Source organism: Anser anser (genome assembly GCF_964211835.1).
Source record: "Anser anser genome assembly, chromosome: 2".
NCBI classification, from domain to species: Eukaryota; Metazoa; Chordata; class Aves; order Anseriformes; family Anatidae; genus Anser; species Anser anser.
The window spans coordinates 48,337,733-48,351,987 of NC_139721.1; the positions used below are offsets into that span (position 1 = coordinate 48,337,733).

General features: G+C 41.1%; 1 protein-coding gene across 4 annotated transcripts in view; it reads right to left on the reverse strand.

Moving 5' to 3' along the window:
* TAF4B (TATA-box binding protein associated factor 4b) overlaps positions 1-14,255 on the reverse strand; it is a 70,835-nt gene that overhangs the window by 31,383 nt on the left and 25,197 nt on the right. For all 4 annotated transcript variants that reach the window (XM_083822685.1, XM_083822688.1, XM_083822686.1 and 1 more), the window contains exons 7-10: positions 12,653-13,225; positions 7,555-7,690; positions 7,004-7,109; positions 1,751-1,920 (exon numbers count right to left, since the gene is read on the reverse strand). In XM_083822685.1, the coding sequence (XP_083678811.1) occupies positions 1,751-1,920; positions 7,004-7,109; positions 7,555-7,690; positions 12,653-13,225 (985 nt within the window). The remainder of the gene's footprint in view (positions 1-1,750; positions 1,921-7,003; positions 7,110-7,554; positions 7,691-12,652; positions 13,226-14,255) is intronic.

The following is a 14,255-nucleotide window of genomic DNA, read 5'->3' on the forward strand; positions in this document are numbered from 1 at the left end:
TTATACATTTTTAGTTGGCGCAGCAATCTCACCAGACAGGGAAAATCTACAATGTTTTTCCAGATAAAATCAAAATGCTCTCTCTGTTTGATCTCAGCTGGTAAATATTAGGCTGTGCTTTAGCTGAATGCAAAGCTCATTTTGCTCAAGCATCTTTCAACACTTCCTCTGTAATTCACCACTAGACAATCAGGATACCTGAAACTTGAAACACCACTTTAAGAACAAGATTAAACCTCCCCAAACCTCAAGACCACCCTTCCACACGCAATTATTGAACAGAAGAGGGCTCTCCATTCAGGAACAGAAGCATTTGTTTTCTAAATTGGTGCACTCCCTGACAGTGTTTGTCTCCTTGCCATCAAAACATTTTTTCAATAATAACAACTCACGTCATAAATGTGGAACAGCTATCATGCAAGCCTTAAAAGAGCTATGCCGGTATTTTCCATCTTTAAATAAATTGTCCAAACACCACAAAACAACTATTCTAGACGTACTTTCTCCTTCCACTTTTTAAGAGCTCCATTTTTCCTTATACCTGTCTCCCATGGGCAATTGGGTTGACCATCTACCAAACTTCGAAATAAGCTTCTAAGGACCAGGTCCAACATGTCTTTTCCCCTTTCAACTAGTGAGGGGGCACTGACCCCACTGAACCATGCCCTGCACGGCCCAGATGGCACATCTATCAGGCTAACTAGTGTGGGGTGTACAGAGGCAGCAGGTTGCATTTGCAAGTTACATACTCCTCACAAGCTAGCTGCTTTCCTTGGACTAGGAACAAGCTGCATGTAGAAACAGGAGGACTTTGTGATCGTGTGATTAGACCACTGCACCAGAATTAGGGCTGCACACGTGAACAGCAGGCTTTCTTGTATGCTCAGCTGTGAGCTCACTGTTGCAGTATGGCAGCGCACTACAGAGTAAACACGAGCAGAGCGTTGAGCAACACCCACCCAGCTTGCTGTAGATGGCAACGTGATGCTGTACCAGTGCACACTCCCTGCTCAGACATAACACACCTTGCCAAGCAACAGTTATAATTTTGCTCAGAAACTAATGGCTGAAGCAACACATACAAAAAACCCACCTTCCTATTACATTTTAGGCCCAGGCATTCAACATGCATTCAACATACATTCCATGGTAGTATTCACTGATACAGACAGATACCTTTAACATCTCTTTTGTATAAAATCAATGGAAGACTCTTCCACAGGGGGATTCATAAACAAAAGTCTGCCCTGTGCATATTGACAGCACAACGTTTCTTTCTAACCACATGGGCAGGATGTGCAACATTGGGCAATAGAGTACATATACCCAAACAGGCTGAGGAATGCAAAAGCTGTTAAAAAAGTTAAAAAATTTAATATACCCAATTAGGAGCTGCGGGAATAGAAAAGCACACTTCAGTGTTCAAAATTAACATCTCTTGGTTTTTTTTTGTGTTCCAATAAGTGTAAAAGTAGTCAAGTTGCTCACTTCACAGAATTATTACATGTAGAAGTGGCACCAGCTTCTTTCTCCCCTACTGGGCTTCAGACTACTTCCACGTAAAAATTTAAAGCATATTTCTTGACTAGAAGGGGAAGTAAAAACTTGGTATAGTTTGGTAGGAACACATGAATGGCGATAGCAGATCTTGGAGTACCAGCTCCTTCTTCAAAGATCGCAGGCTGGCTGATGAAAGATGCAAGAATACAACTCTATATCCGTACACAGTAGTTACACGTTTTGTTCTCACCAATGTTCAAGATCTTCTTTTGAAGTGCTTCTGAAGAGAGAAAAGGTTCATCTGCACAAGAGCGGATCACTGTACCAATGAGTTCAGAATTTGTTGCCAGAATGCACGCGCTCTCCTCACTCAGGTTGACCCCAGCCATAGAAGTCACATCATTTATGTCATCTTCATCTCTACCAAAGAGAAAATTATCATTTTACGCTTCATTCAGAATGCATACAAAGACATACCTCTTCTATCATCAAACAGCCATGTTCACATATTTTGGAGGCTACCTCTACACAATACATTTGTGGTATGGGAGTGGACAGGGAAAGACAAGTCCTAAAAAGCTTTCACAATTCTCTCAAGTACCTCAAACATTAGCTTAATCAATGCCTCAGTTGCGAGGTATGCAAATTCTTTACAAGAAACTTTTGAACAATCTTGGAAACAATGGGCTGAGGTAAACCTGGGTTAGAAATCCCCACAAGCCTCCCCACCTCCACCACTGATCTTCTAGCAGGGGAATTTATTAGCAGTGGTATTCAGAAGACAACAAAGTCAAAGTTACTGTTGGAGTCACAAAGTTAAAGTCACAAGTAAACTGAAAATTGTTCTAAAAATCCAATTCACTGGGCAGAACCAAGTGTAGAACAAAGTTGAATATTGCCTCATTAAACCACAAACAAGTCTATTTTCTAACATTGCCTATCTCTAACAATGCCTATCCTATGAACCGAAGTTTACAGCAGAAGCATATTAGAAGAAACGTGACTAACTTTTCTTTCAGTGAGTTCCCTTAAAAAATAAGGCAAATATTTCTTGTCTGTACACTACAACCAACCCAGACCCTGCTCTTTGAATTGGTCATGTCGTACAACACTCCTGTACGTAGCAGGGAAGATGCTGTGCTTCTGCAGAACAGTAGCAGAGGTCTAATTCTCAACATTCCTTCACAAGCTAGATTCTGTTGTGGCAGCTTTGGACTACATGCTCAAAATAAAAATCCAAGTCTGGCATAGTTTGGACTAACAGTAACAGCTAGCTACCACCATTGCAAACCTCATGTTGAGCAAATAGTTCATGTGTCTCAGCTTCTTTTATTTATTTAACATCATTTAAGTTAGAATACTTAATAAAACTTGTATGGGAAGTTCTTGGAGGAGTTTTGTAATGAAACAGTGAGTTATTTTCAGAAAAGCTTAGATCACCAAGAGAAAGCCTTTTTGCTTAGTAAAGCAACAGAGGTCCTCCTGTTGGCTTCAAGGGTTTAGGACCGATCCATAATAGAAGTCTGCAGCATTAGTACAGACAAGTGGAAGCACTCAATCTGAAAGTATTTTGATCTGGACTAAAAAAAAAGTCTTTGTAAAGGTGTTCTCCGGCAAGGTTCAACTGCAGGAATCACTGTATGGCCTAAATAACTCTTGAACGAGGGGCAGGTCAGAAACTTCCCATTCTCAGGTTAAATGGGATCTCTTGGAGGCCGTTTCCTGACTATCATTAGGAAGAAGCTAAAGTTATTGGAAAATGGCTTGGGCTTGAGTGATGCTCAAAAGACACAAAAAAGCATTGTGGTTTTTTTTTTGTTTGTTTTTGTTTTTTCCTCTCTCCTCCTTAAGCTATAGACGGATTTTCTCCTTCAGACTTCAGCAGGTTTTCATGGTGCAAGACTTAGGTCCCGTAACATTTTGAAAAGGAGTCTGGCTAGGAAAGGAATCCAGCCTCTCCCTACCCCCTCCTACCTTTCATTTGTGTACTCTCACACTAGGCAGCTTCTATACAATTTGCTTAGGGGAGAAGGAGACCCAATGGATTCTCAAACTAGCTTCATTCATTACGTCTAACTAGACATAGCTTCCTGAGTACGCTTGTGCCCCAGATTTATCACGTTAAGAAAAGCACTAAATCCCAGGACTGTCAGGACAGTTGTATGATCACCCGTACAACTTAAAGCTAAAGTCACCACTGTCAGAACAGTTTCCCCACCATCTAACCTCTACAAAACTAGCAACTGAACCATTCCAAGAGTATAGCCGTACTCTTATCAGCTTCAGTTCTCTAAAACCATCCTTTGTCGAGCTACTATTTTCTTTCATCTTTCCGATCACAGCCTCTCATGGGAGTGCACACATGACAACTTATACGTAAGCACACGTCTCTGCCTGTACTGGTTTTGAAGACCAATTCCAACTTCTTCACTGCTGGACATAAGACTGCATTAAGTCACCAAGTAACTAGCCTTGACGAAAGATTAATTTGCACATGGGTAAACACTGCTGCACTTATTTTACTTAGCCCAAAGAACCTATCCCTAAATTTCCTTAGCAGTAGTGCTTACTACAGATTAACATAACTTTCAGAAGACATGTGACTATTATTTTGTCCATACTACTTGAACAAATCTCAATCATTGTAAGTATCGCATTATGTATGTAGAGTAAGCTATTAAAATCATTTTATTCAAGTGATAAATTAAAAATATTCCAGGTGTTTTGGCTGGATACAGACTTGCTTTCATTTTCAGCAAAGCCTCCACAAAGTCCCTCTTTTGCACTCCATCCATTAATACTTTTTGCATCTGATCATATCACACCCAGAAACCAACAAGAAACACTCTCCTAGCTGTTACAGGTCTCCAGCAATTGAAGTTGTCAGTACAAAGGGAAAAACAGAATGCACAGTTCTCTATGTTACGCTGTACAGAGTCAGATTTGACATGCAAATTGAATATTCAACTGGAAGAAGAAGCCCAAGCAATACAGATGTGCCTCGTATCTATGAATTTGGATGCAGTGGCTGAAAAGCGAGTCTGTGGCACCCTCTGGTGTTTGAACAATGCATGTTTTCTTCTCAACCCATCTTCTATTTACTCCATTTTAATCAAAAGCAAAAGTGATAAAACTACAAAGGTATGCTTAACCCAAAACTCCGTGCATTGTCATGAACAATGACACGGGACAGAACAATTCCAGCAGAGTGAGAGCCACCAGAGCTCTGCTCATGAGCGCCACAGGGCAGGAAGCACAGCTGCCCAGATGTTCTCCGCTGCTGTCTCACTCCTGCTTGTCTAGTAGTCGAGATTTCTGGCACTTCCCAGTTTAAATGCAAAAATCAGTTGTACACACTTTTGAAAAAAAAGTATTAAACAGAATAGATGTAAGTCTTAAGTATTATATTATTAAGTATTGTAAGTAATACGTAAGTATTTTAAGATGCAAATTTGTGTCTTACTTTTTCCAGGGTGCTCTGGCATACACTTTACAGAGGTATGTAAAGCCATTTATAAAACTCTTGATGCTTTTAAAGCAGACTGCCCTTTTCAGCGCATGTCTTAGGACAACCGAGTGCCAGCAATGCACAAACTTAGCTGTTACGTTCCCATTTCAGAGAGGATTCTTTTTAACTGGAACAAGAAAATCACCCTTTTTCCTGTTACTTATGTCTAGCAACACCAAGAAAAAGCAACAACATTAAAGAGCAAACAAGGTCAAATTGCATTTATTAAGTAGAGTTTGGCAAGTATTATATTCCCAAATCCTAACCTAACTTACGCACACAATGGCAAAGGGATTCAGGACTGACGATACATTGCAGTGAGAGGCCATAGTTGTATGTGGACACAAAAATCACATCAGTTACGAAGACATGCTCTCTGCCCATAACAAACCTCATCACAAAACCTGAAAGGGAGCCATGGTGTTCTCTGCCTCAAACATGATCAGCTAGTTGATGGATCATAGGTCACAAAGAATAGCTTTGGTGGGAATATTAAAAGTCAGGACAGAAGAGAGCAAAACACTTCACAGTTTACTGGGGAATGTCTATTGCCCAGGCCAGAATAACGCTATGTGGAGCTAGACCTCTTTGGTCACACTGGTAAGTGGTAGCATCAGGAATGTATCCAAAGAGAAATTCTTCAGAGACTAGAGACTTACTAAAAAAAATGTTAGGTAAGCTAGAGATTTCACATCTGAATTCTCATGGACTTGAGCTACTTTGAAATTCATAGTCCAAAATTAGGAACAGAAATATATTTTGGATCACACTGTAGAAGCAGAGTTTTTCCTAAATAACTCTCTAAAAACTTAAGTCAAGGAAAGAACATCAAGAAGCTCAAGTCAAACTTTTCCATCCAAGGCAGTTGATATATTCTGACTGGAAGAGCACAGTAAAATCTTGTTTCTAGGGAGGTGTTTTTTTTTTTTTAAATGATGATATTTTTATAAAGTAGCTTGGCTTGTTTGTTTTTAAAGGGATGTGTATTTTTCCCCCCAAACATCACTACACAAAATTACATCCCAACTTTTATTCTGAAGCATAGCTCATAAGAGCTTGAGGGAGCTAAACAGAGCAATTGTTTTAACATCAGCTTTTTCTTTCCTTTTCTGACTACCAATGTTTTCAGTATTTTGTATGCACTGTATGTTACTATAAATAACAACAGGTGTCTGTATCTGTGTACACCAAACTGTAGCTTTCAAAAGATTAGAAGTCAATTGGTCGACAAGAAATAGGTATCATATCTGCTTTTACCCCTGGAAGACTAACTTCAAGTTTGCCTTAACGTCTTAAGGCCAATAACGCATACTTACGACAGTTTGCACTTCCACCCCAACATCAGATTTTAGAGCTACAGAAATCATTTCTCCTTTTGAAAAGTGAATCAGAACTAACAGCTGTAAGTATTCTTCTAATCTGAAAGCCTAGAGAATATGCCAGAAGCCACAATTAGAGATGTAGTCAAAGACTTGCACCTCTACATACAGAATTGAGCTTGTAAGAAGAGCTAATAAAAGATACTGTAATACAGCACACAGCTTTAAACAGGTTACCAGCCAGCCCAAATTACAGCTCAATGCTATCTGGCTGTCTGTTAAAAGCAGATGTTTTATCTGATTTAATCCTGTGGAGAGCTTTTAATACAAGGTAACTTTACTTCACATTAGTTAATAGTATTCACAGGATCAAGATCAATATGCCTCCTCCACAAGTGAAAAACTGATACATATTGATGCACACTGTTTGTATAATTACATTTGTGTAAAATAACATGATGAAAACCCTAACTCATCAGGACAGTTTTCCTATACTAAGAATAATTAAGATCTGCTATGAGGTCACAGTTTTTAGATCCCCCTTGCCAATTCATACTATGCACCAATCCTAAGTCTCTAAAGAAAGCTGCTTTTCTCTGGGCTCTGTTCCCACCTCTACATGCGCTGTCTGTTTCTTTTGTTCCTTCCTACAGGAAATTATATTGTTCATTTTTACCTGAAGGATGTTGTTCCATTCTCTTTTATTTTAGTTTTCTGAACAGGAGATGCTTGAAGCGACAGAATTTTATTTCCTGGCAGGGTAACTTGTTTCAGAATGGAACCTAAAACAAAACAAAGAACATGCCATAATAGAAAGCAAAATGCTCAGGCAACTGTTTAATCAGTTCATATGTCTAACAAAGGCTACTGCAGACTCAGTAACAACTAATTAGGTCCAATTGAAAACCAGACACTCTAGAGTACTACATTCTACATGTTCCATATACCCTCCTCTGTGCTGATCAGCAGAAGGTTTTAGCGAGAACTGGCTGGCTGATACAAAAGTTACATTATGCATCAACCTGTACCTGTTGAAGGAAGAAGTGACACGACACTGAGTGACATGACATCTGTACCACAAACACCCAGTAAAGATTTACAATCTATCATACTGAAATGTTTTTTCTCTTGACAGACAGCCACCTTCCTACAATCTACCAACAGCCTGTACTGATTTCTGCACCTCAGCAGTCCTCTCCTTTCTCCATTACAGAGGTTCCACCATACCTGTAGGAAATTGGTTGGTCTGAACAAGCGTATTCAGCGGCATCCTCTTCTCAGCAGATGTCTGGAGAGTCAGCGTTGAGGGCTGTGGGAGTGTGGATACTTGCTTTACAATGGCTCCTGACGGTTGCTGGACTACCTGCAAGTGGAATATCCAATATCAAGAGTGAGAAGAGCTAAATATACAGAGAAGTAAATAGTATCAACATGTTCATTCAGCCAGAAGTGCTGCAGGGCACGCATGCATGTCTAGCTTTCAGTTTATAACAAACAGCATGCTCAAAAAAAAAAAAAAAAAATCAACCATCACTTCTTTTGACTTTAATGCCAAGAAACAAAATCTTAGCAACTGGTGGCGAGCATAATGCTCCAGCTCATTCAGCAAGCTCTAACAGACATTTCACCCCTACTCTCTATTTATAGCTATATCAGAAAGTTTTCACTGAATACTACACAATCTGTTACACTAAGAGACTTTCCTCTCTAGGCCTTGTTTAACAGACTGCCAATTGAATATTGTGTCTGCCTGCCAACAAGTTCAAAAGAGTAGGTATCACATACATCTAGTTTAAAGAAAAATAAAATAATAAAAAAAAGAAACAGCTAAAAGTCTTGCAATAAATTCTTTTCCTGTCATGAGGAATACACCCTATGAAGTTACTAATGCATTTTTGGAGCTGCAAGGTCAATTGTAAATTGAGATGCTGAGCTTCAAAGTGTTAAGCAAAAGTACACTTGAACATACCAGTCAGAGGGCACACGAAGTGCTAACCAGCAGCACCTACACTGAGCAGAGCCTCTATACAAAAACAGTGGTACACTGCTAAAGGGTGAAAAGGAAGAGGGTCGATAGTTTTGTTTAAAGAGGTAGTTGAAAGAAACAAAACCAGACAGCGGGGTGTCATCACAACACAGACCTACAGGCACAGCCTATAAAGACAGATTCTTCCTCTTTGGGGACAGCCATTAAAATGCAGGAAACCAATAAAATTGCAGTATCTCCAAAAGCTTCATGCCCTAAGCCTCCTAGCAAGCAGAACGTGGGCTGCAGCTTCTGATACATCCTTTGCAAAATTCTTGATTACAAGTAGTAGAAAGACTTTTTACCAAAAGCACAAATTTATCAACATCTTCAGATTGAATCCCAGCTGGTTAGGGGCAAAAAGCCAATACAATGAGTTTAAATGGTTGAGGAAACTTTTTCTCTTAAGTCTTTTACTCTAACTTCAGGAAGTCTAAAGAGTTCTTGTACAGTAGTCGTCTAAATAAAGTACACAAGTTTATATTTAAATAATTGGTGTTTACCGTACTTCAGAACTTATTCTATTTCAGGCTGCCTCCTGTTATCTAATTCCAGATTTATCAGTCAACACAATCAGCATAAGAATCACACCTTCACAAGACGATAGGTACTCTGTATTAAGAAGTGAAAATATGCTCCCCCAGTTATTACTGCTTACAGCATCATGGCTTGGCATTGAGGCAGAAATGCAGAACTGAGCTGAAGGTGGTGTTCGAAAACCAGACAAAGAACAGACAATTCTCGAGAGGGAAAAAAGCACACACAAGATCCATCTCTCCAAGTTTGTATGCACATGAAAGAACCACAGGAACACAGGCACTGATTGTGGACAGGGTCAAGTCTCACACATACAGCACTTGGTCACGAACGAGTACAGGCACTAACAATTGCTTCTACTGGGGTTTTAACCAAGACACAACTTGATCTTTCTGAAAGATCCAGCTTCCATAGGCTGGAAGTCAAAAAACAACGTTGAGAGCACAATTTGTATGTTCAGATAAGTACTGAACCAGCAAGCAGCTTGGGCAAACTACTCACAGGATCTGCCAGCATCCATACTGGCATGCACCTAGAGATCCTCCCTACCGCCAGTGAGAATGATGCTTCATCTTCAGCACACAAAAAACTGAAACAGCACAGGAGGAAACGTAAGCATTCAAGATTACTGCGGCAGGCAAAAGAACAAGAGATAGGCAATGTAAAGTCAATAGCCTAGGTGGGAACTGGGAAATAAGTCAAGTAACCGAGGATACTAGATCAACCAGAAACAGAAAGGAAGGGTTGGCAGTAAAGCTGTTTTTCTCTTTGCCATTCTAGCTGCTAGACTTACAAAAGCTGGACATCCTTGGTACTGGCAAAGGGCACAGTCCTAGAAATTTCAACATGGACCTAATGCCCCGAAAAAGTATTACAAAAACAGACCGTATCTATGTGTTACTGTTTCTATTACTTCTTGCTGCTAGCCTGAAGAAGAAAGAAAAGGGACTGTTCCTTCAACCACCTTAAGCAAGTTCAGAAAGACATCAGCATAAAAAGCAGCAACACTTGAGTAAAAAAGCGCAATGCAACGTCCAGCTGACAGCAAGAAAGGCAGCTGCCTGGTGCAGACTTTGAATAGCGTGAATCTGTTCTACCTTCATAAAGCAAAGTTTGGAGATCAGCTGCGAGGTGTTAAAGTACCAGCGTACACCAGAAGTGATACTGCTTTATGAAGGAAGCCCTACGAGCAAAAGCATGCATTGAGGACAAAGCACAGGGTCTTTCCTCCTGCTCTTCATACTTAGCAAAGCTCTAATTCCATAGCAGTGTTATCACCATTACAGACAGCGTCCGGTAATGTAATTTTTCATTTATTATGCTTAATGAGAGACAAAGCAATACTACAGCAAGACACGCTTTATTTCTAAGGTGAAACAACTTTGGAAGTCAATACTCTTAAATGAGTCCATGTTAATAAGGTCACGGGGGGGCACCCCACGGAACATGCAGCTGCCAGGGAAGCCACGGGCAACGCTCACAACACAACACAACCCAGTCCCAACAGCACCCCTGAAGAACAGCCCCCTCGGTGCCCACCATACAGACCCAGAGTTTTGATAACCGTGCCACGAAAAGAAGTGGTCACATGCAGCATCTCTCCCATCACATTTTTCATACAAGACCACTGCAGAGCTGCAATCTTAAGCATCACTGATGGAGCTAGCACATGGAAGCACAGAAGATGCTTGCTTTCCACTCCTCAAGCACAAGAGACAAATTAGGAACGGGCATGCAGAGGGAGTGTGTGGCATCAGACAACCCCGAGGGCTGGAAAGGGAAAAAAATTGCTGGCAGCACTGTACAGACAGATTTGCACAGCTGGCATGTGCTTCCTTTCAGCTGGCAGCAGGACCCTTCTATTTAGGGAGGGGAGGTCCTGCTTCGTTTTCTTGTGTCAGTGGACAGGCCCTCTGTCCTTCTAAAAGGAAAGTCATCAGGGAAGCCCTAGAAGATGCAGCCACTTCTACCAACTTGCTCCTTGTGCTAACAGGTCGCCTGAACAAACACTGAGCTCCTGATAGGGCTGAGCTGCCAGCGGTCAATTCAGTCCTTCGACTACATCCAAGACCAAAATTAAATAGCTATTCTGAAGAGCAAGGATTTTAATCACTCTGCCTGGGATCCACCCAAATGAGGATAAAACATGTTTTGCATGCAAGTCAGTGTTTGTAATGCACAGTACAGAAAAGCAGTTTCATTAGGCTGCCACACTGCCGTACTGGAGGAGGCAGAAGTCATTTCTTGAGTTCACCAAAATGATATTCAAGAAGCGCCTTGACTCCACAGCGTAGAGTTAAGCTTCCTCATCTATTTGTACAGATGGTCAGTCTTTCCCCTGGATTACATGGCTCGCTGTGGAGCCAACAAACTGCTCTCCAGCTCTCTTACAACCTAAGCAGCCCTCATTTTCTTCTGGCTGGAAATTCAGATTTAGTCCTTGAAGGCAACAAGGGTAGCAATTCTTTTCCCAATTTGGCTGTAGCAACTACGATCAAAGTTTTAGTGTATATGCAACAGCAGTTGTTTAAAAAACAAAACAACACAACACCAAACCCACTCATAAAAAGAAACCACCCTATATAGTTCAGTGCTTTCAGCAACTCTGAAAAGGTGAAAAGCTGGTAGAATAAGCTGTTTACTTAGAAGAAATTATTATTGTACTACATCCACCTTACATGCTTTGAAAAAAAAGGAAAATGCAAAACACCAGTTGGTCTGAATACTGTGAAATCAAGTCTACACAATAACAAAACTACAAATGGAAATTCACACACTACAATAGCTGTGGAAAGTAAATCTAGCTTCAGAGGAAGTCTCACGTTTTCCCGTTGTTGGAAGGAACAAATCCTTACAAGGAAGTCCTATTCAAGAAGAGTCATCTGCCAAAGGAGATGATTCTCCCAGTATTCTTGAGGTCACTACATGCAGGTAGACACAGCACACTGCTCAGTATCTCAAACATCCATAAACCAAACCTAACTTATTTTACAACGTTGCTCTGCTGGGTATACTGGTGATCCACAGCTTGCTGGCATTTAACATTAGCATTAGTGAGAAATTAACCTGTGCCAAGAAAAAAAGTGTTAACGCATTGCTTTTGAGAGTATTGTTTTAATAGAGCATTTATTCCTTCTGAAATTTGTTAGCTAATGAGGCCTGATAGAAAAAATTGACTTTTTGATGACTTCATAATTATCACGTCTTAGTAAATCTGGAGGTCAGAGCTCTCCTCGAGCTTGTTAATACATTTCAGTTAGCATATCACTACAGATCAAACTACCTATTCCTGCAAAGCATCCAGTGCAGGATCTTTGAAGGAAAGGAGACTGGAACCCCTGGGGGCTAGCTGAGGCACAGCCCTCACAGGGCATCTAATAGTAATTAACGTAAGCATCCCATCATCAATTTCTGACACAGGCATTTCCTGCCTTTTCTTTCACATACCAACCTAGCCCAGCTGCACACACACCAGGAGTCCAAGCACCTTCCCTCGTGTCTCTATCTGGACGTTCAGGCTGGTTGAATGGTGGTCAGCTCATCTTGCAAGAGACATAGCTTACAGGGTGGCTTTAGATTCACCTTTTTGGCAAGCGTGCAACATTTCACAACTATCACAAATGTAACTGGTTAACTCATGACAGGTGGCTTCATATGACAAAAAAAACACACCTAAGGTGTGGATTGATATCACCCTGACAAAATGTTAAGAGTCAAAGCAAAAGAAGCTCAGGTACAGAGAAGGAGAGAAATTCATCTTACCAACTGTTTCACTTTTACCACCTGCTGCGTGCCCACCGACTGCGCAACGATGGAGTTTGGCTGGGAGATTTTAATACTGATGGGGGTGCCGATGACTGGTTTCAAAGGCTGGAGAGGGGTTGTTGCTGAGGATGCCACTGCGGAGACGAGCACTGGCTTTACAGGTTGGAGAGAGGACGTTGCTACCGCAGAGGTGAAGACCGGCTTCACAGTTTGGATAGCAGTCAGCCCTGATGTCGCTATTGTGGTGGTGAGGACTGACGCTGCGGGACGAAGAGAGGCCGTCACCACTGCAGAGGCAGGACCAGGCTTCGCGGTCTGCAGAGAGGCTGTCACCGGTGCACTGGAAAGGACTGGTTTTATAACTGGAGAGGCTGCGACTGTTGCAGAGGCAGACACTGGTTTTATAACGGGAAGAGAATTTGTTGCTACAGCTGAGGTTGCCACCGCTACAGGAGTTGGTGCAGAGGTACAAGTTGAAACAGCTTCTTGGGTTGGAGCTGGCTGCTGCATACACTGCTGGATAAAGCTTTGAGCATTTGGCATTAGTTGCCGTAAGGCAAGCATGCTTTTCTAGAAAACAAGAAGAAAACAACATGGTTATAACACCAGAACAGTCTCCCAGAATACTAGATCTCACATTAGCAACTGAGCCTTCTTCCTCAGGTTTTAATTATTTTTTTTTTTCCAGGAGGCAATAAGCTGGTTATTCCAAAGAAGAGGTTTTGCTACAATTCACGTAGCACAAATGCAAGTACTCTTAAACTGATGAAGGTTTAAGTTAAGAATCACCAACAAAGGTTGAGCAAAGATCAAGTTACCACGTCTTCCCTACCTGGAGCAAACCCCATCTATAGGGAAATTTATCCCAAAATCTGTTCTTTTGTTTAGACTGTTTCAATGTGGAACTTACACACCAGAGTAAGACCAGCTTTAACTATTCTACTATCTCAATTCTTTTTGTTTTGCCAAAAAACTGCTCTCTCATAACAGCTGTGTTTATTCCATTGAGCTCCTCCAGCAGAGAACTACAAATTATCCAATAAAATCAGGAGCAAGCTCTGAAGATGCCTGCACTTGTATACCAATACAGCTGTATCTACACTAGGGGGGGATACCACTTTACTAATGTCTGCATAGCTGCAGCAGCACAGCTTAAGCCAGAGAAGTTCTCTGCAACAGGAGAACATTAGTAAAAGTATCTGGCAACATCTCATTTTTAGTACAGCTATGTTTGAGAAGGTTAATGGACAGAATAATCTTCCAGCCCTCTACAGATTTTCTCCTTGACTATTTACAATCTGTTATGGCTCAGAACCAGGGGAAATCATTTCTGCAGCTACCAGTATATTCTCACAAAACTTTTTTCCCCTGACAGTTTTTGAAGCCTGTAAGAGTCTCCAGCACAGTGCTGTTGCTCTGGGCTTCATATGAAAAGGAACACGCTATCTCACTTGCTAATATATCGAGTGAACAAATTGTTTGTACATCTGGACCTTCCATGGCACTTCTATCTTTAATGTTAGCTTCCCTTTCTTTTAAAAGACTGCTTAGCTTTCCTCATGCTCTTGATGCAGTTTATTCACCAAAAGCATCCAGCAGA